This window comes from Meles meles, chromosome 7, assembly GCF_922984935.1.
Source record: "Meles meles chromosome 7, mMelMel3.1 paternal haplotype, whole genome shotgun sequence".
NCBI lineage: Eukaryota > Metazoa > Chordata > Mammalia > Carnivora > Mustelidae > Meles > Meles meles.
In genome coordinates, this window is record NC_060072.1 from 109,316,834 (window position 1) to 109,343,315 (window position 26,482).

The 26,482-nt window shown below is 36.8% G+C and overlaps 1 protein-coding gene across 1 annotated transcript in view; it reads right to left on the minus strand.

Moving 5' to 3' along the window:
• KDM5A (lysine demethylase 5A) overlaps window positions 1–26,482 on the minus strand; it is a 96,251-nt gene that overhangs the window by 46,191 nt on the left and 23,578 nt on the right. The window contains exons 7-14 of the mRNA XM_046011476.1: window positions 25,374–25,465; window positions 24,610–24,768; window positions 23,427–23,546; window positions 22,572–22,730; window positions 16,138–16,319; window positions 14,107–14,269; window positions 11,699–11,818; window positions 7,916–8,110 (exon numbers count right to left, since the gene is read on the minus strand). Coding sequence (XP_045867432.1) covers window positions 7,916–8,110; window positions 11,699–11,818; window positions 14,107–14,269; window positions 16,138–16,319; window positions 22,572–22,730; window positions 23,427–23,546; window positions 24,610–24,768; window positions 25,374–25,465 — 1,190 coding nt within the window. The remainder of the gene's footprint in view (window positions 1–7,915; window positions 8,111–11,698; window positions 11,819–14,106; window positions 14,270–16,137; window positions 16,320–22,571; window positions 22,731–23,426; window positions 23,547–24,609; window positions 24,769–25,373; window positions 25,466–26,482) is intronic.

Genomic DNA, 26,482 nt, shown 5'->3' on the forward strand with positions numbered 1-26,482 from the left:
AAATCAGTTGGAGAAAGACAAATACCATCTGATTTCACTCATATGTGGAATTTAAGAAACAAAACAAAGAAAAAAAAATAAACTAACAAATGAAAACGACTCTATTAAGGGTATTCCACTTTCTTTTTTTAAGTAAGCTTTATACACCCAGCATGGGGCTCAAACTCATGACCCTGACATGAAGAGTGCCCCAGATTCTACTAAATACAGAGAATAAACTGGTGCTTATCAGAAGGGAGGTGGGGGGGGATGGGTGAAACAGGTGAAGGGGATTAAGAGTACACTTATGGTGATGAGCACTGAGTAATGTACAGAACTGCTAAATTGCTATATTGTACACCTAGAAACTAAAATAACACTATATATTATGAGATAACTAAAAATAAACAAAATAAACAAGTGATATAAAGTAAAAAGTCTGAAATATTGTGAGAATTACCAAATGTGACATACAGACACAAAGTGAGCAAATGTTGTTGGAAAAATGGGACCAATAAACTTGCTTACTGCAAGGTTACTACAAACTTTCAATTTGTAAAAATCACAGTATTTATGAAGCACAATAAAGCAAAGGTACATTAAAATGAACTGTACCTACGCTTAAACTTCAAGCTTCAACAGATACCAGGCAATGAGAAAGGAATCCCCCCCAAGATTTTAAAGTAATCTCTACACCCAACAGGGGGCTCAAATTTGCAACCCCAGAATCAAGAGTCACACTCTACAGACTAAGCCAGCCAGGCACCCCAAGGAATTCCATTTTAAATAAACATACATAAAATGTATGTGTATGGAAATGTATGGAAACCTAAGTTTCCACTTTAGGAAACCAGAAAAAGAAGACCAAATTAAATCCATATAAGCAGAAGAGGGGCACAGTGTCTGGGTGGTTCAGTTAGTTATGTACCCAAACTCCTAATTTTGTCTCAGGTCATGATCTCAGAGTCATGAGATCAAGCTCTGTGTTGGGCTCTGTGTTCAAGCGTGTAGTCTGCTTGAAGTTCTCTCTCTCCCTCTCCCTCCGCCCCTCACTCTGCCTGTACTCTCTCTAAAATAAATAAATAAAATCTTAAAAAAAAAAAAAGAGAGAGCAGAAATTAGTGAAATGAATAAAGGGAAATGAGTAGAGAAAAAAAATCAATAAAACCAAAAGCTGGTCCTAAGAAAAGTTCAATGATGCTGATAAGCCTCTAGCTGGGGAAAAACAAACAAACAAACAGGACACAAATTACTAAAATCAGAAATGAAAAAGCGGGCATTGCTATAGATCCCATGGATACTGAAAGGATAATGCAAGAATACTATAAACAACTCTATGCCCACAAATTTCATTACCAGATGAAATGGACCAATTCCTGGAAAGATAATCTGTCAAAATTCTCTCTCTCTCTCACACACACACACACACACACACATTTGCAATATCTGAATAGCTCTATACATCTATTGAGGAAATTAAATCAATAGTTAATGACCTTCCAAAACAAAAAACACCGGACCCAAGTGGGTTTATTAGTGAATTCTACCAAACATTTATGGAAGAAATTAAACCAATTCTCTATACTCTTTCAGAGGACAGAAGCAGAGAAAACACTTAACTCATTCTATGAAGCCAACATTATCCCTACCAAAACCACTACAGGCCAGTATCTCTCATGAACATAGATGCAAAAGTCTTCTATAAAACTAGCAAGTTGAATCCAACAATATATATTAAGAATTACATGACCAAATTAAGTGAAATTCATCCCAAGTATACAACAATTAGAACTTTTCAAAATTAGAGTCAATACTCTCAAACCCTGCCACATGATTCTATCAATAGATGCAGAAAAATCATTTGATACCTATTCCTAATAAATTTTTCTACTAAGATCAAGAACAAGACAAAAATGTTCCCTTCCACCACTCCTTTTCAACAGGAAGGCCTAGTTAATACAGTAAGACAAGAACAGGAAATAAAAAGGGTACAGACTGAGAAGAAAGAAACCAAATCATCTTTGTTCATGGATCATAAGATCACCCATGCAGAAAATCTGAAAGAATTGACAAAAACACTCCTGGAACTAATAAGCAATAATAGCAAGGTTACACAATACAAGGTTAGCATTCAATTCAATCTCTTTTCCATATACCAGTAATAAGCAAGTGGAATTTGAAATAAAAAACAAATTACTATTTATATTAGCACCCTCCAAAAATGAAATACTTAGATATCTAACAGAATATGTACAAGAAAGAAAACTACAGAACTCCTATGAACAAAATCAAAGAACAACTAAATAAATGGAGGTGTTCCATGTTCATGGATAGAGGTGTTCCATGTTCAGTGTTGTCAAGATGTCAGTTCTACCCACTTAATCTATAAATCTAGTATAATCAAAATCAAAATCCCCACAAGCTATTCTATGGATTATGACAAAGTATTCTAAATTTTTAAATTTAATTTTATAGAAAAAATTTTAATTTTCTACATGGAAAATTAAAAGACTCATAATGGTTCAATATTGCAGAAGAACAAAGTCAGAAGACTAACACTATCTGACTTCAAGACTTAGATAAATTGTACACATGCAACTAAACTGTGTGTCAACTATACTCAAATAAAAAAATCAATAAAATTTTTAAAACATTATAAAGCTACAGTAGTAATGAAGATTACATGGTATTACAAAAGAACAGACAAATCAATCAATGGACACAACAAAGGATGTAGAAACAGACTCACATAAATACAGTCAACTGATCTTTCACAAAGAAGGCAACACAATGAAGCAAAGATATTCTTTTCAATAAATCATGCTGGAACAACTGCACATTCATATGAAAAAAATGAAAGGCAATCTGAAGACTACACACTGTATGATTTCAACTATACGATATAAAGACAAAACTACAGAGACAGTAAAAAGATCAGTTTTTGCCAATGGAAGGAGGGGGCAGAGATAAACAGATGAAACATGGAGGAATTTTAGTAAAGTAAAAATACTCTATATGATACTATAATGATGGATACATGTCATTATATATTCATCCAAACACAAAGAATATAAACCAAGAGTGAACTGCAATATAAACTATAGATTTTGGGTGATTTTGATGTTTCAAAGCAGGTTCATCAATTTTAACAAATGTACCACTCTGGTAGGAGACACTGATAATGCAGAAGGCACTGCATATGTGGTGATGGAAGATATATGGGAAATCTCTATACTCTACCCTTTCCCTTGTTTTGCTGTGAACTTTCAACTACTCTAAAAAGACAGTTTTATTAAAAAAATTAATAACCGGGTGCCTGGGTGGCTCAGTCATTGTCTGCCTTTGGCTGAAGTCATGATCCCAGGGTCCTGGGATGGAGCCGGGAGTCAGGCTCCCTGCTCAGCAGGAAGCTAGCTTCTCTCTTCCCACCCACCCTGCTTTATAAAGATATAAAATCTTTAAAAATAATAATAAATAGGGGCGCCTGGGTGTCTCAGTGGGTTAAAGCCTCTGTCTTCGGCTCAGGTCATGATCTCAGGATCCTAGGATGAAGCCCTGCATCAGGCTCTCTGCTCAGCAAGGAGCCTGCTTCCTTCTCTCTCTCCGCCTGCCTCTCTGCCTACTTGTGATCTCTGTATGTCAAATAAATAAATAAAATCTTAAAATAAATAAATAAATAAAGATGCAAAGTCTTTCCCATGTTTGGGGCACCTGGGTGGCTCAGTGGGTTAAAGCCTCTGCCTTCAGCTCAGGTCATGATCCCCGCATCGGGCTCTCTACTTGGCAGGGAGCCTGCTTCCCCCCCTCCTCTCTACCTGCCTTTCTGCCTACTTGTGATCTCTCTCTGTCAAATAAATAAATAAAATCTTTAAAAAATAAAAAATAAAAAATAAAAATAATAAAATACAAAAGGCTAATAAAAAATAAGCAATCAAAGAAAGCTTTTTTTAAAGATTTTCTTTATTTATTTGTCAGAGAGAGCGAGGGAGAGAGAGCAAGTGAGCATAAGCAGACAGAGTGGCAGGCAGAGGCAGAGGGAGAAGCAGGCTCCCCACTGAGCAAGGAGACCAATGTGGGACTCCATCCCAGGATGCTGGGATCGTGACCTGAGCTGAAGGCAGCCACTTAACTGAGCCACCCAGGCATCCCAAAGAATACAGATACAACATGAGAATATTAACTATATCAAGCCATACATTCATTTTTCTCAAAAAATTTTTTTAAAAAACAAAAAGATTCACTTTTATCTTGTTCTTTTGTTTTTGTTTTTTTTTTTTTTTTGAGAGAGAAAGCATGAGCGGGCAGAGGGACAAAGGAAGAGGGAGAAGCAGACTCCCCACTGAGCAGAGAGCCCACTGTGGAGATTAATCCCAGAACCCTGAGATCATGACCTGAACCAAAAGCAGACACTTAACTGACTGAACCACCCAGGCGACCCTCTTGTTTCTTATCACAGGTAATTCAAATCAGAAAAAGAAATCTGACCATTTAGCAAAACTTCTAATTTCCAAGGTAACACAAACTCTTAAAAATAATTAGCTTAGGGGCACGTGGGTAGCTCAGTGGGTTAAAGCCTCTGCCTTCGGCTCAGGTCATGATCTCGGGGTCCTGGGATCGAGCCCCACGTCTGGCTCTCTGCTCAGGAGGGAGCTTGCTTCCTCCTCTCTCTTTGCCTGCCTCTCTGCCTACTTGTGATCTCTGTCTGTCAAATAAATAAAATCTTTAAAAAAAATAATTAGCTTATAATATTAATATTTGCATCATCTATAATATGTATAGCTTTATATAGCTATATATAGCTTTGGTTTAAAGATTTTTCCCCCATTTATGCCCATAAAAAGAATGGTGCAATTGATTTTTCTTTTACTTTTCAGATTCAAATTCCTATCTACCACAGTATTTTTCTTCAGCTTAAACCTTTATTTTCTCAAAACTCTTCAAATCTAAGCCCATTATTTGAAATTCTTTTAAAATAGACAAAGTCCTTAATTTTGTGATTATATAAACTTTTCTAACTGAAAACGGTGTTTTCAAGAAAATTCTGATTTTACTGAGAGGAAACAAGGCTTCTGTTACATTCTACCACTTGGGATATATCAAAAAATAAAGTGTCTTCTCAACCTACCAATTGTTCTTATTATTCTTGGTTACTTGGTTATTAAGTTAGCTAAAACCAATTATGCCAAAACAGGAGATCTCAAGTTAGTAATCTCATAAATGGGCTTGAAATCATAAGTGACTTATGCAAGAAAATAAACTTTGATCCATACCTCATTCCACATACAAAAATTAACTTGAAACAGACCATACACATAAATGTATGAGCTAAAACTAAAAAATTTCTGGGAAACATAGGAGAAAATCTTCATGATCTTGCATGAAAGATTTCTTAGGTACAGCCAAAAGCCAGGAGCCATAAAAGAAAAAATTGATAAACCAAAGAAACTCCTGTTCTTCAAAAAAATACTATTAAAAGGGGCACCTGGGTGGCTCAGAGGGTTAAGCCTCTACCTTCGGCTCAGGTCATGATCTCAGGGTCCTGGGATTGAGCCCCGCATTGGGCTCTCTGCTCAATGGGGAGCCTGCTCCCCAACCCCCCGCCACCTGCTTCTCTGCTACTTGTGATCTCTCTCTCTAATAAATAAATAAATAAAATCTTTTTTAAAAAATACTATTAAGAAAAGGAAAAGACAAGCCACAGATGGGAAGAAAATATTTTCAAATCACCTATCTGGTAAAGAATCTGTATCTAGACTATATAAAGAACCCTCAAAATTCAGTAAGAACCCAAGTTTTAAAAGCTGGCCAAAAGATCTGAACAGAATCTTCCCTCAAAGATACATAGACAGTGGGGCACCTGGGTGGCTCAGTGGGTTAAAGCCTCTGCCTTCGGCTCAGGTCACGGTCCTAGAGTCCTGGGATCAAGTCCCGCATCGGGCTCTCTGCTCAGTGGGGAGCCAGCTTCCTCCTCTCTCTCTGCCTGCCTCTCTGCCTACTTGTGATCTCTGTCTATCAAATAAATAAATAAAATTTTTAAAAAAAGATATATAGACAGCAAATAAGCACCTAGAACTAATTTTAATTAGTCATTAAAATTAAAGCCACAATGAACTACCACAACAAACCTATTAGAATATCTGTCTAAAGTTGGGAATGCCTGGGTGGTTCAGCTGGTTAAGTGTCTGCTTTAGGCTCAGGTCATGATCCTGGGGTCCTGGGAACAAGTCCTGCATCGGGCTCCCTGCTCTTGGGGAGCCTGCTTCTCTCTCTCCCTCAGCCTCTCTCCCCAGCTTGTATGCTCTCTCTCTCACTCTCTCTGTTCAATAAGTGAATAAAATCTTTAAAAAAAAATCTGAAGTTAAAATTCCAAGTGTCAGGGAGATTGCAGGACAAGTGGAACTCTCATATTCCTGGCAGAACTGTAAAAACTATTTTGGAATACGGTTTGGCAGTTTGTAGAAAAAATTGAACATACACATGTCACATGACCCAGTCATTCCAGTCCTAGTATTTATCTAAGAAAAATGAAAATATATGTCAACACAGAAATCTGTTCAGAAATGTTCATAACAGCTTAACTGATAACGGGAAAAAGTCTAAAAACAACTAAAATGTTCATTTGTAAGTGAAGATATACTGTGGTATATCCATACAAAAAAATACTACAACTACTACTTGGCAATTAAAAAGAATAAACAAGGGGCGCCTGGGTGGCTCAGTGGATTAAGCCGCTACCTTCGGCTCAGGTCATGATCTCAGGGTTCTGGGATCGAACCCCGCATCGGGCTCTCTGCTCGGCGGGGAGCCTGCTTCCCCCTCTCTCTCTGCCTGCCTCTCTGCCTACTTGTGATCTCTCTCTGTCAAATAAATAAATAAAATCTTTAAAAAAAAAAAAAGAATAAACAATACATAAATACATAAATGAATCTCAAAGTATGTTAAGTCAAAGAAACTAAACAAAAAGTATAAACTCTATGACTCAATTTAAGTAAGACACTTTTTAAAAAGGCACAAGAAAGAAAGCAGATTGGTGTTTTCCTGGAAGAGGGTGGAGTGGGAGTAGTGAAGAGGCAGAACAGGACAAGAGGGAAGGATCATACAGGGGCCTAAGAAAATTTTTGAAGGTGATATGTTCATTAACTTGATTGTGACAAATGTTTAGTTTATTTTAGGCATTCAAAATCCCAACACCTGTGGGGATGGTAATGGCCACCCTGCTGCCCAGCCACCATCATTTTAAGAAACTCCATCAGAAATTCAACTGGCTTCCAAACTGGGGGCAGAGGGTGGGGGAAATCCCGGGGGTCGGGGGAAAGAAAAAAAAAAAAACCCAGATCAATCCACCAATCCTGACAGTTGGAATCACCAGAAACACAACTTTTACTCATTTTAAAGCTCAGAGTAAAGGATCCGAACTTTCTTAATTAAAGAAATAATACTGTATGTAAAGTGTTTAAAAAAGAAATATATCTAAGAAATTCTACACAATAGGATTCCATTTTTTAAAATCTAGAGGTGACATAAAGATTTCTAAAACTTTTAATTTTGTAGAACCAAAATAGCAAGAATAAAAATATACCTTCTCCAGAGTACCTGGGTGGCACAGTTGGTTAAACACCCAATTCTTGATTTCGGGTCAGGTCTTGAGCTTGTGAGATCAAGCCCCGTATCAGGCTTTGTGCTCAGCAGCAGAGTGTACTTAAAGATTCTCTCTCCCTCTCCCCACCCCACTTCTCTTTCTCCCTAAAATAAATAAATCTTTAAAAACATACCCACACATACACACATACACACTCACACACTTTCTCCCAACGTGTGATTTTTGTGTTCACCTTCTAAAGGAATCAAAGATGAAAATGGATTCTTTCTACAAGTTCAATTTTTAGTATATTCCATGAGCAGTATCAAATAGAGAAAATGTGGTCCACAAACTCACCATTTGTACAACAGACTCCCTTAATCTTGTCTCTTCTTCAGTCATGAGAGTTAATTCTTTGCACACCATGGCAGCCAGCCCCACGTCTAAGCATTCTGGATCTGCTGCCATCTTGAAAATGAGTTCTTCATGGGAAAAGACACAGTGGCGCCTTAGCCGTCGGTAGTGATTGACACACTGACGTCCAATGGGCAACTGTAAACAATATTGTCAAATTAAATTACTTGCTTATAACATATCCCAGAACAAAAACCAGTATTTAGTCTACAGCAGAGATGTTATTAAAAGTTTTAAAAAAAAAAAAAGGAGAAAGAAAAGGGGAGGAAAAAAGCACTACTTCAGCAATTCACATTAACTTTTATTATAAGAACCAAACCAAAAGACGATTTATATAAAGCATCTAGAAATTCTTTTAAAAGCATCAGTCTGGTCTAAAGAGAATCCAAGTGAAATCATGAGATTATACACTTTATTCTCCCTAAATGAATAAACAAATCACTAGATGATCACTTTTCATAAATCATCAGATACACCTTTTAGGATAAATTCTGAAAACTTCTTTAATCATCAAAGCTTTAAGCCAAATTATGATACAGGCAGACCTTGGAGATACTATGAGTTGGGTTCCAGACCACCATAAATAAAGTATCACAATAAAGTGAGTAAAATGAATGATTTGGTTTTCCAGTGCACGTAAAAGTTATGTCTACATTATACTGTAGTGTTTAGTGTACAACAGCATTATGTCTAAAAAAAACAATGTACACAACTTAATTCAAAAATACTTTCTTTCTAAAAAATGCTAACCATCACCAGAGCTTTCAGCAAGTCATAATTTCTAATCACAGATCACCAGAATAATAACAAAAAAGTCTGAAATATTGCCAGAATTCCCAAAATGTGATACAGAGACATGAAGTGAATAAATGCTATTGGAAAAACAGTGCCAACTGACTTGGTCTCGACACAGGGTTGCCACAAGCTCTCAATTTGTAAAAAATGCAATTATGTGTGGAATGCAATAAAGCAAAGTGCAATAAAACAATGTATGCCTGTACATAAAAACAAACATACATATACACACATACTTCCTCCCTCCTATCTTTCCCCAACTTCTACCCTTCTGTCCAGCAGAAAAACCTGGGTAGTTTAAATGGGAATTTTAGTTTACATTTGAAAACTATGACATAAAAAGAGAAAAAATAAGAAAATGGACCTTTAAGGACCTTTAAGAACCTTTAAGAATTCACCTCCATTTTGAAAAAGGCAGAAGAAAATCACGGGAATCACATTTTGAGAATATAAGACTATCTCTAAATCAAACAGTATTTCCATGCTCTTTTGTTTTTTGTTTTTGGTTTTTTTTTAAGTAGGCTCCACCTGCAGCATGGAGCTCAATGCAGGGCTTGAACTAAGGACCCAGAGATCATGACCTGAGCCAAAATCAGAGTTGGATGCCTAACCAACTGGGCCACCCAGGCGCACCTACTCTTTTAAAGAAACAATCTTTCCCAGTGCCCGGCTGGCTAAGTCATCAGGCATCTACCTTTGGCTCAGGTCATGATCCCAGAGCTCTGGGATGGAGCCCTGCATCTGAGGGGGAGAGGGGACCACGCAGTCCCTGCTCAGCAGGAAGCCTGCTTCTCCCTCTCCCACTCCCCCTGCTTGTGTTCCCTCTCTCACTGTGTCTGTCAGATAAATAAGTAAAAATGTTAAAAAAAAAAAAGGGAGAATCTTTCCAAAGAAAATAATGATACTGAACTTGGGCATTATCCTATTAACATACAACTCTTCTATTTCCTAATTCATAAATTTTTACTTGTTAAACATTTTTCATACAGCTTAACAATGGCAAGAAAATATGAAGATCATAATTATTATAATCTGTAAAGAAGCCACATAAAATAGAACTAATTATCCGTTGTGGCTTCTACAACTTAGTACCATCAATCACCATATTCCAAATCCAAAGCTGCTATAATTTTTCATTTCTATCACACCCTTCTTTTCAAGAGTTTCAAGGATTTCTACATATACCATCTCACTTGTTTGAGGTTATTAAGAGAATCTTAGTATCTTCACATACAAGGTAAAAAACTTGGGCACACTGAAATTAAGAGAGTTGCCAAAGGCCACACATCAATAACAGCAAACACGTTTAAAGGCAGAAACCATCTCGAATTCATTTCTGAATTATCTTTATTTCCTACACTACATCCAGCCAAGAAGTATATCATAAACATTTTAATAAATGTTAGCTGAATTTTAAAAAATGGACCTCAAACACAAGGGAAAGTCCTAAGCTCAGTCTTGCTCATACTGCTTCCTAAGCCTAATAATGTTTCAAATTACTGGATCAAATAAGATTACTCATCACGTCATTCATTAACCAAGGAAACAAAAATCATGAAATCATGAATCATGGAATTTAATAAATTAATGTGCCCACAGAAAACATAAGACCCAGTATTACTAAAAATATCTCCCCCTTGGGACACCTGCGTGGTTCAGTTGGGTGGCATCTGACTCTTAATTTTGTTCAGGTCGTAATCTTAGGGTCCTGAACTCAACAAGAGATCAAGCCACGTGTCAGGCTCTGTGCTCAGCATGGAGCCTGCTACAATGCTCTCTTCTCCCTCTGGGTGCTCTCTCTCTCTTAAAATATGAAAACAAAACTCCCCAAATATTGAGAGGAGACCAAAAAAAGATCACAAAATGAAAACTAAAGTCAAAGAGTGTATTACAAATTTGCAGTCTTTTCCCAACCAACATGACATAATCATAACTAGTCACTTTTTGATATCTACCTCATACAAAAAAGCAAAATAGCAATCACTTGCATTATCATTTATTTTATTTTCAAAAAGATTTTATTTATTCCTTTGAGGGCAAGAGAGAGCACGAGTGGGGGGAGGGGTAAATGGAAAGAGAGAAACAGACTCTCTCCTGAGCAGGATTCGATCCCAGGACTCCAGGATCATGACCTGAGCTGAAGTCAGACGCTAAAACGACTTAGCCACCCAGGCACCCTTGGCATGATCATTTAAACACAAGTATATCCCATAAGAGATCTCAGTACTATAGTTACTCTTTTTTTTTTAAAGAAATACAAAAAAAATAAAATGGTAGGAAGAATAAAATCACTTAATTGTCTGTAAGAAGGGAATAAAGGAGTATTTTAAAATAAAAATCCGAGTTAGATATTTGAAAATACAGATAAAATTAATTCTTAAAAAAGAAGATCTAGTTGTCATTATAAAATCCTTAAGTTGCTCAGAGAAGGCAAAGACTAGAGGCCCGACAGTCTCTCAGAAAAGAAAGATTCAAAAACTATCAAGTGCTCATTTAAAATTCAAACAGAATGGGGAAAAGAATGAATGGATGAGAAGTAAAGAACTATAAAATCTTCCAAATAAAAACTGCAATGGAAACTCTAAATGAATTTTCTAAATTACAACACCCATTCCAGTCTCTACTAAAATATTCATGAGGGTGCCTGGGTGGCTCAGTTGGTTAAGCGACTGCCTTTGGCTCAGGTCACAGTCCTCGAGTCCCGGGATCGAGTCCCGCATCGGGCTCCCTGCTCGGCAGGTAGTCTGCTTCTCCCGCTGACCTCTCTTCTCTCATGCTCTCTCTCTCTCAAATTAATAAATAAAATCTTAAAAATATAAAAAATAAAATATTCATGAATCCTCCCCTCCCCACCTAAGCAAATATGGCCACTAAGATGCATTTTCCAGGGGTGTTAGCAGACGTACAACAGCTACTTGCTATAGAACAGACCCAGTCAGCAGTACAGAAGTTCACAGCTTCAGCAAAGTTGTAGCCCTGGTTAAATCCAGAATGATAGGCGCGAGGAAACGTCACAACAAACTCGCCAGCACACTGATTGGTCCTGTACACCTAAATGCAAAGTGGGAACAGGGATATAAAACAAAACAAAATAAAAACAACAAAAAAGAGGAAGAGATTTTATCAGTCACTTTCAGATGCATTTTCTAAAATTAAAAGCAGTAAAGCATTCACCTACCCATATCAGAAAGTTAATACCAGGGTTTAAGAAGCAGCCTGGGGGCACCTGGGTGGCTCAGCGGGTTAAGCCACTGCCTTCGGCTCAGGTCATGATCTCAGGGTCCTGGGATCGAGCCCCGCATTGGGTTCTCTGCTCAGCAGGGAGCCTGCATCCCCCCCTCTCTCTCTGCCTGCCTCTCTACTTGTGATCTCTCTCCCTCTCTCTCTCTGTCAAATAAATAAATAAAACCTTTAAAAAAAAAAAAAAAAAAAAAGAAGCAGCCTGAACTCTTACCTTCTTAAAATAGTCACTGATAACAAGCTACAATAATTCACAACAAGAAGTAGCAGACAGGGTGCCTGGGTGGCTCAATCATTAAGCGTCTGCCTTTGGCTCAGGTCATGATCCCAGGGTCCAGAGATAGAGCTCATATCGGGCTCCCTGCTCAGCCAGAAGCCTGCTTCTCCCTCTCCCACTCCTCCTGCTTGTGCTCCCTCTCTCCCTGTGTCTCTCTCTGTCAAATAAATAACTAAAATCTTTTTAAAAATTAATAATGGGGCACCTGGGTGGCTCAGTGGGTTAAGCCTCTGCCTTTGGCTCAGGTCATGATCTCAGGGTCCTGGGATCGAGTCCCGCATCGGGCTCTCTGCTCAGCAGGGAGCCTGCTTCCCTCTCTCTTGCTCTCTGCCTGCCTCTCCGTCTACTTGTGATCTCTCTCTCTCTCTCTCTCTGTCAAATAAATAAATAAATAAATCTTTAAATAAATAAATAAATAAATGATAAGGGCGCCTGGGTGGCTCAGTGGGTTAAAGCCTCTGCCTTCAGCTCAGGTCATGATCCAAGGGTCCTTCCTTCCTCCTCTCTCTCTCTGCCTGCCTCTCTGCCTACTTGTGATCTCTGTCAAATTAATAAATAAATAAAATCGTTTTAAAAAATAAAATAAAATAATAAATAATAAAACTGTAATTGACTTTTAAAAAAAAGTAGCAGACAAATTCTCAAAAAGAAAATGTTACTCTCACTGGGCTACTAGTTTCTGAAATGTGATAAAATTTTTACAATTAAGAGACTTTTTTTTTATTCCTTTCATCCTTATGTTGTCAATAACATTAAAAAATGGAATTGCCTCCTACTCTTGGATAATTTTTTGGAAATTTACTAAGTAATTAGCTCACATGTTATATGGCGATAACCCCAAAATCAGTTTTCTTGGATCCCACTTATTTTTATGATAAGATTATGTGTCTTTATTTATTTTACAGAGAGTGTGTGTACGCCACCCAGCCACCCCAATACTATGTGTCTTTAGAAAAATCCCAGATTCTAGTATAAATTCACTCTGCCTTCAGCTCAGCTCATGATCCCATGTCCTAAGATCAAGCCTTTTATCTGGCTCCCTTCTCAGTGGGGAGTCTGCTTCTCAGTCTGCTCCTCCCAGCTGCGTACATGCATGCGTATTAAGTGCTCTCTCTCACTGTCCCTGTCTGAAACAAGTAAGATCTTTAAAGAAAAAATAATACTGGGCGCCTGGATGGCTCAGTCGGTTAAGCATCCAACTCTTGATTTTGGCTCAGGTCATGGTCTCAGGGTCATGAAATCAAGCCTCACATCAAGTTCCATGCTCAGTGCAGAGTCTGCTAGAGATTGTCTCTCTCCTTCTCCCTCTGCCCCTCCCCCCATTCATGTTTGCACACTCTCTCACCCTCTCTCTAAACAAATAAAATCTTTTTTAAAAAGGTAAAGTAAAAAAGGTATTCATAGTATTTGATTATCACATATAAAAAAAAAGCTGTGAAACCTTTAATGAAATATGATCTCCAAAGAATAACTATTAGTTACTACTAGTATCACTTAAAATACTTTACACTCTGATGAAACAAAGATAATACAGATAATAAATAATAGAGTATTATTATATTTTGTCAAAACCAGGATATAAAGGTTTACTGAAAACAGAAGCCTATTTCAGTAGGTAGCTATACATAAAGTAAGATTAATACTTTAAAACACCTCTTTCTTAACAAGAAATGTTCCCTTCAGAATATAAATTGTAATTTGGCTAGAAGATGAAATAATCCTTTGCTTCCAGTTATAAAACAAAAGAAATGTGTTTCTGTCTAATGAAAAGCTAACATAACCTTAAAATAAAAATACTAAAAGGAGACACAAAAAGACTCACAGGCACACCATGCTCCATCAGTACATTGGGGTTCATGATGGTGACTAACTGATGCAGGAGATCAGGCTGGGACTCAAACAACTCAGGAGCCAGCTCCCTCATCACCTCCTCCAGCTGCTCAGCAGCATGAGATGGCACACCATACCATGTTTTTGGCTCCCCCCTAGCAAAAAGAAATAATTGTTTAGCTAGGTGAGCATGTTACCAACGAGGCCAGAGTCTCTCATTCAAATCCACTGAACTATAATTAATTTTGTCTTGTTCCATGGTCACAGATTATATACCCTGAATCTTGGCAAACCAATTCATGAATCAGTTCATAACAGGAGGTAAGGCAAAGTATGTAAATATGTAGACACATACTTATCACTACTATTAAAATTAATTCTAAATCAACTTAATTAATGCAATTTAAAGCACATAAACTCTTTAAGGTGGATCAATAAGTAGTTTCTTCAAATAGGAAAGGCACTATATGAAAAATAAACATCATTCCAAAGGATACTAACATACTACCTTATTTCCTAAGTCCCCTGGACATTCCAATTATCCCCACAATGATCAAAGATGAAGAAAACACTCTGTAGAATACCTTTACATAACTTCACTAAGTTGAATTTTACTATCCAAAAAACTAAGGCAAGGGTAGAAACTGTTGAAACCTTGAAAAGAGTTCTATCTACAAATCTTAAGAACCAAAAACTTGGCATCATTAATGCACTAGACTTTAGTGAACTGGAGTTCATTTATGATACGATGCTGTACTCCTAGGAAATGGATTTAGTGAGTCATAGTATTTATAAAACAGCTGAATTTCCTAATCCTAATACAATCCAGTGCTGTCTCCAACAGAACTTACTGCAATAATGAAAATGTTCTGGGGCACCTGGGTGGCTCAGTGGGTTAAGCCTCTGTCTTTGGCTCAGGTGATGGTCTCAGGGTTCTGGGATCAAGCCCAGCATTGGGCTCTCTTTCAGCAGGGAGCCTGCTTCCCCTTCTCTCTCTGCCTGCCTCTCTGCCTACTTGTGATCTCTCTCTCTGTCAAATAAATAAATAAAATCTTAAAATAATAATAATAATAATGAGAATATTCTATATCTGTGCTGGCCAATACACAGGGCCCTAGTCACCGGTGACCATAGAGTACTTGAAATGCTTCCTGTAACTGGGGAAGTACATTTTTAATTTTACTTAATCTTAACTAATTTAAAAAGCTACATGTAGCTAAGAGTTATCGTATTCCACAGCACAGTGATGAAGCAGAGAAATAAAATCACTACAGTTTTCCAATACTGCATAGTGTGATTTGAGCAGTATTTTCCAAATGGAGAAAATCATTTAACTGATGTCATGATAATTTACATGGGCAAGTAAATGAAAGCTGTGGGGGAGGCACAAAAAAATTCAGCCAAAGAATTTAATAAATACACACGTAACAGGCATTTTTAGGGAAAATGGCATTAAGAAGAAAAAATCATTTAATAACTTCCAATCCTGAAGGTTTAGTCAGATCTCAATTATACATACTTTTTTTTAATTATACATACTTTAAGATCCTACCTTGCATATCAAAAGATATACCAAGGTAATTTCCCCAAATACCAAATTAAGTATCACACGGCCTAAAACTGCAGGCTCTGCTGCATGCTGCATGTACACACTTTAAAAGGGAAGGTGTCTGGGGTGCCTGGGTGGCTTGGTGGGTTAAGCCTCTGCCTTCAGCTCAGGTCATGATCTCAGGGTCCTGAGATTGAGCCCCACATCAGGCTCTCTGCTCAGCAGGGGCCTGCTTCTCTCTCTCTGCCTGCCTCTCTGCCTACTTGTGATCTGTCTGTCAAATAAATAAATAAAATCTTTAAAAAAAAGGGGGGGGGTGTCTGAGATATACATACCTTTAGGACCTTCTATGCTTCTCAATATATTACCCTCCTTTGGATAGAATAATTTTAAATTCAGTTCTTACTAATATATCACCTAATATCATTACCCCTTTAAAAAGGTTCCTAAGCATGTAACAAAAATCATACATACCAGTGTAAGTAGTTGATTGAGTAACTCCAATGATCTTCAATGTGCCAGCAGAAAGAAGAGAAACACATTCCTACATAGAGCCATGGCACCTTCATACCAGAGATGTCTACATTAATATGTGCAAGAACAGACTGCTCTAGGACAGGCATATTATTCAAATTCCAACCAGAAAGCGCATATTCCTATCAAGAAAAAAAAAAAGATATATATGCAAGATCAGAAACAACAAGTGCCCAAATTCCAAGGGAGTCTTCAAAAAAAGTAAAAAATGTATGTAATAATTTATAATAATCTAGTCCATCTGTGCTCTTTGCTCTGTAACACATAACTCGTATAACTATCTTATCCAGGTGGTATTCAGATTTCCCTTTAATTATTTCAGATCCCTCTGGTTTATTCTGAAGGATATAAGCGTTTTTACACTATTCCACCCTAGCTTACTGGTAAAATAATGTGAGACTCATTTTAATGGGTATTATATTTCTATTTTACCCCCAGGAGTGTAATTTCCCAAAATGTTTACCACTATGCTTATAGAATGGTGTCAGAAGCTATGAAAACAAAAAATAGTAAGACACATAATCCTGCATTTATGTCAACACCAAAGACTAAGATGATACAGAAAGTTACCACTACCACCCTCACTACAAACACGTCCAGAAATATTAAATAAATTATAACAATAACAAAAACATCTGTTTCACAGATGAACTCAGAAGAGAAAAGAATTCCCAGTTTCCAGAAACAAACAAAGGAAAGAAAGGCAGAATGATAAAGGAAAGCTATTGTCTGAGTTTTCACTGAGGTTTCTAACTGGACCAGACACCAAGTTTCAAAAACCTACCCTTGAAGCCATGTGAAGTAAAGCCTTAAAGTGCTTATCATCCTTGTGGAGAGCAATTCTCAAAGTGGGGTCTAGGGAACCTAAGACTATTTCAGGGAATCTGCAAAGTCAAAGTATTTTCATAATAACTGTAAGGTGTTATTTGCCCTTATCACTCTCATTCTTGCAGGAACGAACACAGTGTGAGTTTTCCAGAGGATACAGGGATATGTGACATCAGAACAGACTGAATGCAGAAACAGGTAAGAGAATCCAACTGCCTTCTAATAGGAGGTTGATAACCTGCTGAATCTGGATGCCAAGTACTGGAGGGAAGGAGGGAAATTCCTTATTATGTACACTTTCATACATTTGAAACTTTCTATAATACAGAGTTGAAAAATAAAACCTGCAAAGTAAGGGATTTAACAGCCAACGACAACGGTGAAGAGAGAATGTGTCAACTAGAATTCAGATTTGAGAGTATCATCCATAATGTACCACAAAACAATGAAAACTGTACACAGTTTTTGTACCACAAAACAATGAAAACTGTGTGATTAAGAGTCGCAGAAGATAGAATAAGAAAGTCCAGCACAGATTTAAGTAAGAATTTCATTTAAAAATAAAGACATATGATTCATACCCTCAAAAGGCTTTTTAAAGAAAGCTTTCGGGGGTGGCTGGGTGGCTCAGTTGGTTAGGTGTCTGCCTCCAGCACAGGGATCGAGCCCCACATCAGGCTCCCTGCTCAGCAGGGAGTCTGCTTCTCCTTCTCCCTCTGTCTCTCACTTTATCTCTCTCTCAAATAAGTAAAATCTTAAAAAATAATAATAAAAATAAAAAAATACAAGAGGCTTTCAGTTATCTCTTAAGGTTTTATTTATTTATTTGAGAGCAAGCAAGACACAGTGCGCATGAGTGGGGGAAGGAGCAGAAGGAGAAGCAGACTCCCTACAGAGCACAAAGCCTGACTCAGGGCTCAGTCCCAGGTCCCTGAGATCAGGACCTGATTATGAAGTCAGACATTTAACCAACTGAGCCCCCCAGGCGCCCCCAAAGCTTTTAACAATTACTACTCCATATGCTTTTTAGTTGGTTGGTCAGCTGATTGCCTGAAAACATAATGAATCACTTGAAGAGATAAGGCTACATACAAAGTTTCAAGACAAGGCTGTATAGGGACGCCTGAGTAATTCCTGAGTAATTCCCTGCTCAGCTGGGGATCTGCTTCTCCCTCTCCCTCTGTACCTCCCCCTGCTTGTGCTCTCTTTCTCTCAAATGAATAAATAAAAATCTTAAAAAAAAAAAAAAAAGACAAGGCCGTATATATTAAACTCTAAATACAGATAAAAGAGCAATTTCTTTAGTTCTTCAGAGGATAATAGTAATCAGTATGGGTTTGCATCATTAAGAAAACTTCTATGAAAAGAAGCAGCGGAGTACAGCTTGGAAAAAATAGATAAGCTTTCACAGTAAATGATGGAGGGACCAAAAATATACTGTTCTGACAGGTGAAAGGGAAGAGGAGAATAGTCATGCTCAGAAATACAGGAAATAAGATTAGAAAAGAAGAATCTTAGACCTTTAATCTTACGTTTCAAACTAAGAAGCTTGGATTTTATCCTATGTTCAGAAGAGAAATAAGACAGAATTTGAAAAATGAAACAATATAAACATAGTATCTTCAGTATTTTTAAACTTTTGATTATGGAAAATTTTAAACATTAAAAAAAGTAGACAGAATTGCATAGTGAACTCCCAAAGACCTTTCGACCTTAAAATTTTAAATAAAAGCAATAATAAAAAAGATTGCAGAGAGAAGCAGTAAGCAGAAAATGGTTACTATAACAGGCCTAAGACTGCTTTTCTTCAAAGAGCCTGCTTAAAGTTCTGTCAGCTGGCACATGCAAACTTACATCAACAGTTCCCTCCACTAATACAGAGTGATTCACAACGCCTAAGCTATACAATGCGGTTTACATACACCTGCTTTCCTTCTGGGAGTCTGGGGTTTTAGTATGTGTTAAGTAGAGGATGCCTTCGTCACCAGCCTCCCATAAAAACCTTGAGCACTAAGTCTCTAATGAGCTTTCCTGGTAGGTAATACTTCATACACATTGTCAATTTGATACTAGTGCATCCTATGTAACTCCATTGGGAGAGGACTCTTGGAAGCTTCTACCTGGTTTTGTCTGGACTTGGACCACGCATCTTTTCCCTTTGTTTATTTTGCTTTGCATTCTTTCACTATAATAAATCATAGCTATGAGTCCTCCCAGAAAAATCACTGAACCTGGAGATGGTCTTAGGGAGTCCCAACACCAAGTGGTCATTTAATGTAAAACTATGGTAATCATCCCAACACAATATGACAGGACCTAGACAAGGATGGTGGTAGTGGGTATGAAAAAGAAGGCAATCCTGTAGAAAATAATGAAAAGTGAATTAACAAGATTTAATATGGAGCAAAGACAAGAAGGAAAAAAAAAGTTCCCAAGGTTTCAAGTCCTATGCCTCTTTTTATTTCTTTTTTTTTTTTTTTAAAGATTTTATTTATTTATTCGACAGAGATCACAAGTAGGCAGAGAGAGAGAGAGAGAGAGAGAGAGGAGGAGGAAGCAGGCTCCCCGCTGAGCAGAGAGCCTGATGTGGGGCTCGATCCCAGGACTCCGGGACCATGACCCGAGCTGAAGGCAGAGGCCCCAACCCACTGAGCCACCCAGGCGCCCCCTTCTTTTTATTTCTTAGAAGCTCTGTTGGTACAGCATACTGTACTCATACAATAAATATGTTAACTTTGGAAGTACTTTTCCAGTAAACTATGATACCAGAGAAATATGCTATCAGATATCAACAGCTAACCCATATAGAAGTTCAACATAAATGTACAGCTCCTGGTGAAAAGCTGGCAGTTATCTACTATTCTAATACAGTAACTTTCAGACAGGAGTAATGAACTGATATAAGTATTAAAAAGTCTGAAGTGTTTGCTTTTTTTTTTTAAAGAGAGAGAGAAAGAGAACATGGGGTGGGGATTGGGGGGATGCCACAGAGGAAGAGAGCATCCTGAAGCAGACTCCCTGCTAAGCGGGGAGCACAACTCAGGACTTGATCTCACCACCCAGAGATCATGACCCAAGCTGAAACCAAGAGTCGGACGCTCAACTGAATGAGTCACCCAGGCACCCCTAAAAAGTCCAAAGTTTGGGGCACCTGGGTGGCTCAGTGGGTTAAGCCCCTGCCTTCGGCTCAGGTCATGATCTCAGGGTCCTGGGATCGAGCCCCATATCGGGCTCTCTGCTCAGCGGGGAGCCTGCTTCTCCCCTCCCCGCCTGCCTCTCTGCCTACTTGTGATCTCTGTCTGTCAAATAAATAAATAAAATCTTAAAAAAAAAAAAAAAAAGAGAATGTAAGGCTCGCCTGGGTGGCTCAGTCAGTTAAGTATCCAACTCTTGATTTCAGCTCAGGTCATGATCTTAGGTTGTGAGATGGAGGCCCCCATTGAGGTTCTATTCCTCTCCCTTCCCCTTCTGTGCACTCTCTAAATATAAACGATAAGTCTTTAAAAAATATTTTAAAAACAAGTAAATAAAAAGGAATATGTAATTCTGTATGTGTGATGTATAAAGGCTTGTACAGATATGTATCTGGAAGGATGCACTAGAAAATAAAATAGGGTCTTCCTCTGTCACACTAGAGACTTGGATAGGAGGGGTACTTTTTTTTAAGATTTTTTATTTATTTACTTGAGAAAGAGTGCGAGCAGTGGAGGAAGGGAAGGCAGAAGGAGAGGAAGAAACAGACGCCCTGCTGAGTAGGGAGTCCAATGCAAGACTCATTCCCAGGACCCCAAGATCATGACCCAAGCCAAAGGCAGATCCTTAAATGAATGAGCCACCCAGACGCCCCAGGAGGGAGATTTTTTAATTGTGAAGAATCTCCAGCAGTGGTTAATATGAAGAGAATGGGCAATTCTCCTCCACAGAAAACAAAGATAAATCTGGACAAAATTACCAAAACCACCATTTCAAGGCACTAGAAATAAAAAGGAAAAAAAAAAAAAGAGAGAACCATTTACTGTTAAAAGACTAAAAGAAGGCTGAATAAAAACGTTCCCAAATAAGCAAAGACTGAAAGAACTTATTGCTTAGGACACCCACACTACAGATAAAAGCAGTCCTCCAGACTGAAAGAAAATGAACCGGAAAGGTAACCTGGATCCCACAGGAATAAATGAAGAGCATCAGAAATGGTAAATTTGTGAGCAAATGTGTAACAGGGTTTATGTGTATTTTTTCCTTTTCTCTTTTTTTTAAACGTAAAATGGTTTAAAGTAATAATTATACTGCTATGTTTTTGTCTTTATACATGTACATACAATGTATAACAACACAAAAAAGGTAGTAGGAAATGAAGAGACATTGTTTCAAAGTTGTTATATGCACCAAAATTAAGTCAATATTAACATGAAGTAGGCTGCACAGAGATGTACATTCTCAATAAAACCATTTAAAAAATGTATATTATAATTCTTAAAATCAGTAAATAACTAAAAATATCCAACCGAACAAAAAAAAAAACTGGAGAAATTAATATGGTATTATAAAAAGTAACTGTTTAACACTAAAAAAAGGCCACAAAGGAGAGATAGAGGAAGACATACAAAATCACAAAATGGCAGACATACATCAGTATCAATAATTATGTTAAATGTAAATGGACTAAAAAATTCCAATCAAAAGGCAACCCTCAGACTAGGTTTAAAAAAAGCAAATCCAGTCATATGCCGCCTACAAGAGACACACTTTAGATCCTAAGGTAAAAACAGCTTCAAAGTAAAAGAATGGGAAAAGATACATGTTACAAACAGTAATCTTAAGAGAACTGGAATGGCTGGATATACTTTTAACTGTATATCCTATTGTACTAGTAACCCTTTTTGTTTTTTTAACCATGTGTAACTCTTTTAATAGGAAATAATACTATTAATCACTGCCAATTATAGAGGGAGAGAAAAAGTAAAAAGGACCAAAATAATGAGAAAAGGAAATGATCATCTTAATTCAGCTTTGTACATAGAGGTTTATCACCAATGTGACAGGATTCCATTGTACGTTACAGCTTAAACATATTTGAAAACCTACCTGCTCAAGTACTGAAAGAAACTTAATTTTGGACCTATCAATGAAATGTAATTTTTTTAAAAATTCTTTAAAAAAATTAAAATTAAAATTAAAAAGTATTCTTAAAGCACCTTCTAGATTCCCAAACAGAAAGAGGCAAAATTCTTTTAACTGGAATCATAGTTTTAAACTAATTGAATTGGTTTTAATATGCAAAGTTAAACTTTGTTTTAAATTTCTTTTAAAGCTTGAGTGCTAATACAAAGCTCCAAAGGAAGGGACCCAAAGGGTTGCCCTAAATTAAATTTTTAAAGACACTTTGAATGTATTATTTTTAAAACTGAAAATTATTTATAATGTCCAAATCCTACATAGTTAATATTTCAAATGAACATAACCCTTAAGATTAGAGAAAGGTAGCTTTCTACTATGCAAAGACTAAATCAACTTGGAATAAGTTTGAATTACGACTATCTGCTCTGCACCTCTTCTTCTGGCAGCATCTTTCTCCGACCATCCTTTACAGGAAATCCACTGCCAAAGTCTTTTGAGGAGATATCTGCTCCATACTCTACAATAACATCTTCTTCAATGCTGCTCACCAGCCGCCAGAATTCCTTTTCTACTAGTTCTGTAGGAACCATCTACACAGGGAAAACAAAGATTACAGATTACTAACTCACTATAACCATAACCTTCTAACACATTATATGCCTGTCAAATGAACACATACCCATGATAAAATGAAAAAATCCTATTTCCAGAGCGAAAAAGACCAGGGTCCTAGCTCTTCCCACTAAGGACAGGGAAAAGCTAAAAACAAACTAGATATTGAGAAAAACATAATAAACTTGCACTGCCTTTTTGTGTAAGTTATTTCCCAGCTAAGAAATATAAAGATGACCCAGCAAGCACATCAAGGAGAAAAAAGGAAATGCAAAATTCAAGGCTGAATCTTAGTAGCTTTGCCAAATTTTTTGGATAGGGATTTTAAAAAGCCCAAGATCCCCTAGGAAAAGCAGCAAACTTCATATTACAAATAACCAAGCAAAAGGAACAATGGTCATATACTTCATGTTTTTCTATAAAAGATTACTCACAGAAGGCTAATAAGCAATTCAAAGATCAAAGCAGATTTCTCAACAGGAGAGTACACAGTGCCACATTAGTGAGTGAAATAGAAACAGATGCCAGGCCCCTTAATCTTCAAGATTAAATATTCTAACATCTTTTTCATGCTGTCCATTTTTCCAAAAAATGATGAAAGCAAACCAAAAGCTTTAACTCAGATAAATATTCATACCTCCCCAAACTGACCTAAATGACAGATAGATACTCACATGAACTGGCATATTGAAATAATCAGACTTAAAATTATCTGCCATCTCTCCAAAACTCTGAAGTGTATACTCTCGTACAGCTTGTTCAAATCCAAAGGCCTCTCGAGGTTTATTACATTCCTAAGAAGAAGAAATACCTAAGATTAACTTACTGAAAATGAACTAACAAAATATTAGTATTACCTTCTTTGATCATTTCCCTAGGTGAAGCAAATCCAATCAACCTTAGACAGCAAAACAAGTATTAATTACTTGCAACACAGAATCAGGAAATAATGTTCTAGAACCTCAACTACATTTTCACAGCCTTCCGTAAAGAAGGTGGTAACAAGACAGCTTCAGACTCTGGAGTTGACATTAAGCTCTGGCACCAAAACAAACACTGAGAGAACTACTGACATGCCATCAAGTCCAAGGATACCTACCATTCTCAGTTTCTCAGTGGATTTAGCTACAGAGAAAATAAATGTTCATGAATGAAGAAAATATAATGGATAAAGGGATATCCACTGGATTGCAAGAATATCTTGCTATTGTAATGGCTGTTTCATACCATCAATCACCCTGACCAGTATATTAACACAAATTCTCAGAGCAGAACTGCTGCTGAATCATCTTACCTTGAGAATAATAACTCAAAGCTCTGAATACACTCACATACAGCCCAGCCAAGCCCTTCCCTTCCATGTCCTATCACAGTATTTTGTTAAAATAAGTAAAGAGATTAGGTATTTCAGGACAATAATGTCTTTGGACATTAAGAATAATTCAGGATAATCAAGTAAAAATTAAATAGATACCATCAGTTTATCTGGTAACATAAAAACTGGATGAATCCTAAGTTCTAGAGCTTCATGTCTGACTTTTTTTTTTGATTAAAAAAAAACCAAATAACCTACAGTCTTTCTTCATTTTTATTATTTTCCAAGAATACTGTTTTGAATGAAAGCATCATTTATCTATATCAATAAACAGAATTATCTAATAGTCAAAAAAGAACTTATAAAAAGTAAGCTGCCACAATACAATTATTATATTTTCATTCAATATTGCTCTTAAAAAATCCTAGAGACTTTAAACATTGAAGAACAAAGTAGGAGCTTTTGAGAATAGATTTATGTATGTGTTATGTGAACATCATTGTTGTTAATTAAGAAAGGATCTGTAAAATTTAGGCTTGTACCTCAGCAACACATTTAGGACACCTCCAATCTCCTTTGGGCACATCAGGTAGTGGGGGAATTAAACAAAATGTATGATAGCTGTCATCACATCCATCACACAAAAGCAATTTATCTTCATTATTTCCCCGACCACAAAACATACAAACATAGAGATCAACCTGTTAGAAAACAAACAAAATAAAATAAAAGTCTATTTTCTATATTAATAATATTAAATTTTTACCAGGAACTCCTTAATTGAAACAAACAAAATAATGTATACTAAGAGCACACATAACTTAAATCCTGAATACTTTTTAAATGACTGTATTTAGACAACTTTTCATAAAACTTCCTCAGTTTCCTCAGTGCTTCTACAGGCAAGTTAATAAAAGTGTATCAAGTTATCAGAATAAGAAAGACCACAAATTCAGGTTACTTGAAATTCAATTATATAAATAAAATACACCATGTCATCCTATACACAAACACTCTTCAGTAGAGAATGAATACTGAGCACTGTCTACAATACAGCTCAAGAATTTACAGATTCATATTCATTCTCTCACTCACAAGGTATATGTGAGTATAACTCAGGGGAAGAGTCAATGTAAACAGACAAAGCAGGGTTCACATTACATTAACGAAAGCTGCGACTTTAGATTTACCATCTAGTCTTCTAACCAAACGAACTAACTAAATGGCATACCAAAATACAGCGAGATTAAAAAGTGCAAAACTAAAAATAAATCCTTTCCCTCCTGACACATCTCAGAACACTTACAAAGTTAACAGAGAGAGTTCCTTTCCGTTGTCTCATTTGCATGTTAAATGCGTCTGACCTGTTGGTAACTTTTCGTCTTCGGGAGACCTCATCTTGAAATAAAAATAGTTATATAATAATAGTAAAAACTAATGTTGAGAGCTTACTATGGACCAGACACTATTTAAAATAATTTATATTAAATCTCAAAAACACTATGAGGTAGATATGTTATTATCCCCACTGAAGATAAAGAATCTAAAGTCTAGAGAAGTTAGATAACTTGCCCAAAATCACACAGCCAGTCAGCGGCAGATCTGGAAATCTAATCCAGGCAATCAAGCTCCAGAGAGCTAAACTACTAATTCTATACTGTCTGTATGTAGTGTTTATCAGGGACTAATTTGAGACTAGTTTTAAGATCACTGCCAGCCAATACAATAGGTACGAGAATGAAAAAGCTAATCAAAGTGCTTAATTCTTAGAAGGGTGATAATAAACATCATTATGTATGTAGTGGGTCCTATCACAATGAATGCTTTTAGAGTGATGGGACAGTATCATCTGACCCTCCAGGGTTCTCGTCCACAATCTGAATTGTGATGTAATTTCTCGTATCATGAAAAGGGTAATAATACAACCTGTGATTATAGTATTTCATTAAATTCATATACAATAAAAACAAATCCAACACAATCTTTATAGAGTTTTAAAGCTGACACATATAGAGAGAGAATAATGGAACTTGATCTCTGCATTAGCAATTTTACTGAGAGTTTCAAATACTAAGTTGAGAATACAAGGCTTTCTTCAAACATAGAGTTTATTTAAATGAAGTGTCATAATCTATCAAGGCAATTATGGAAAAATAATAAAATCAGAATTTGAATTTTAATCATAAGCTCTCCACAGTAAATTTTGATACTAAAGGTCAGAAAATCCGATCTTTAAATTTAAAAGTTGTAAGGTATGGATCACCAGGTGAGAATCATTCATTTCACCTTTCTCTCCTAAACTAGCCTTTAGAAACTACAAATTTCTGTCACATATTAGACATGGAAAAGGAAAATTTCTCTCTTCCAAATATTACAAAAATTCAATAAAATATGGTTCCTCAAGCCTTAAATTCA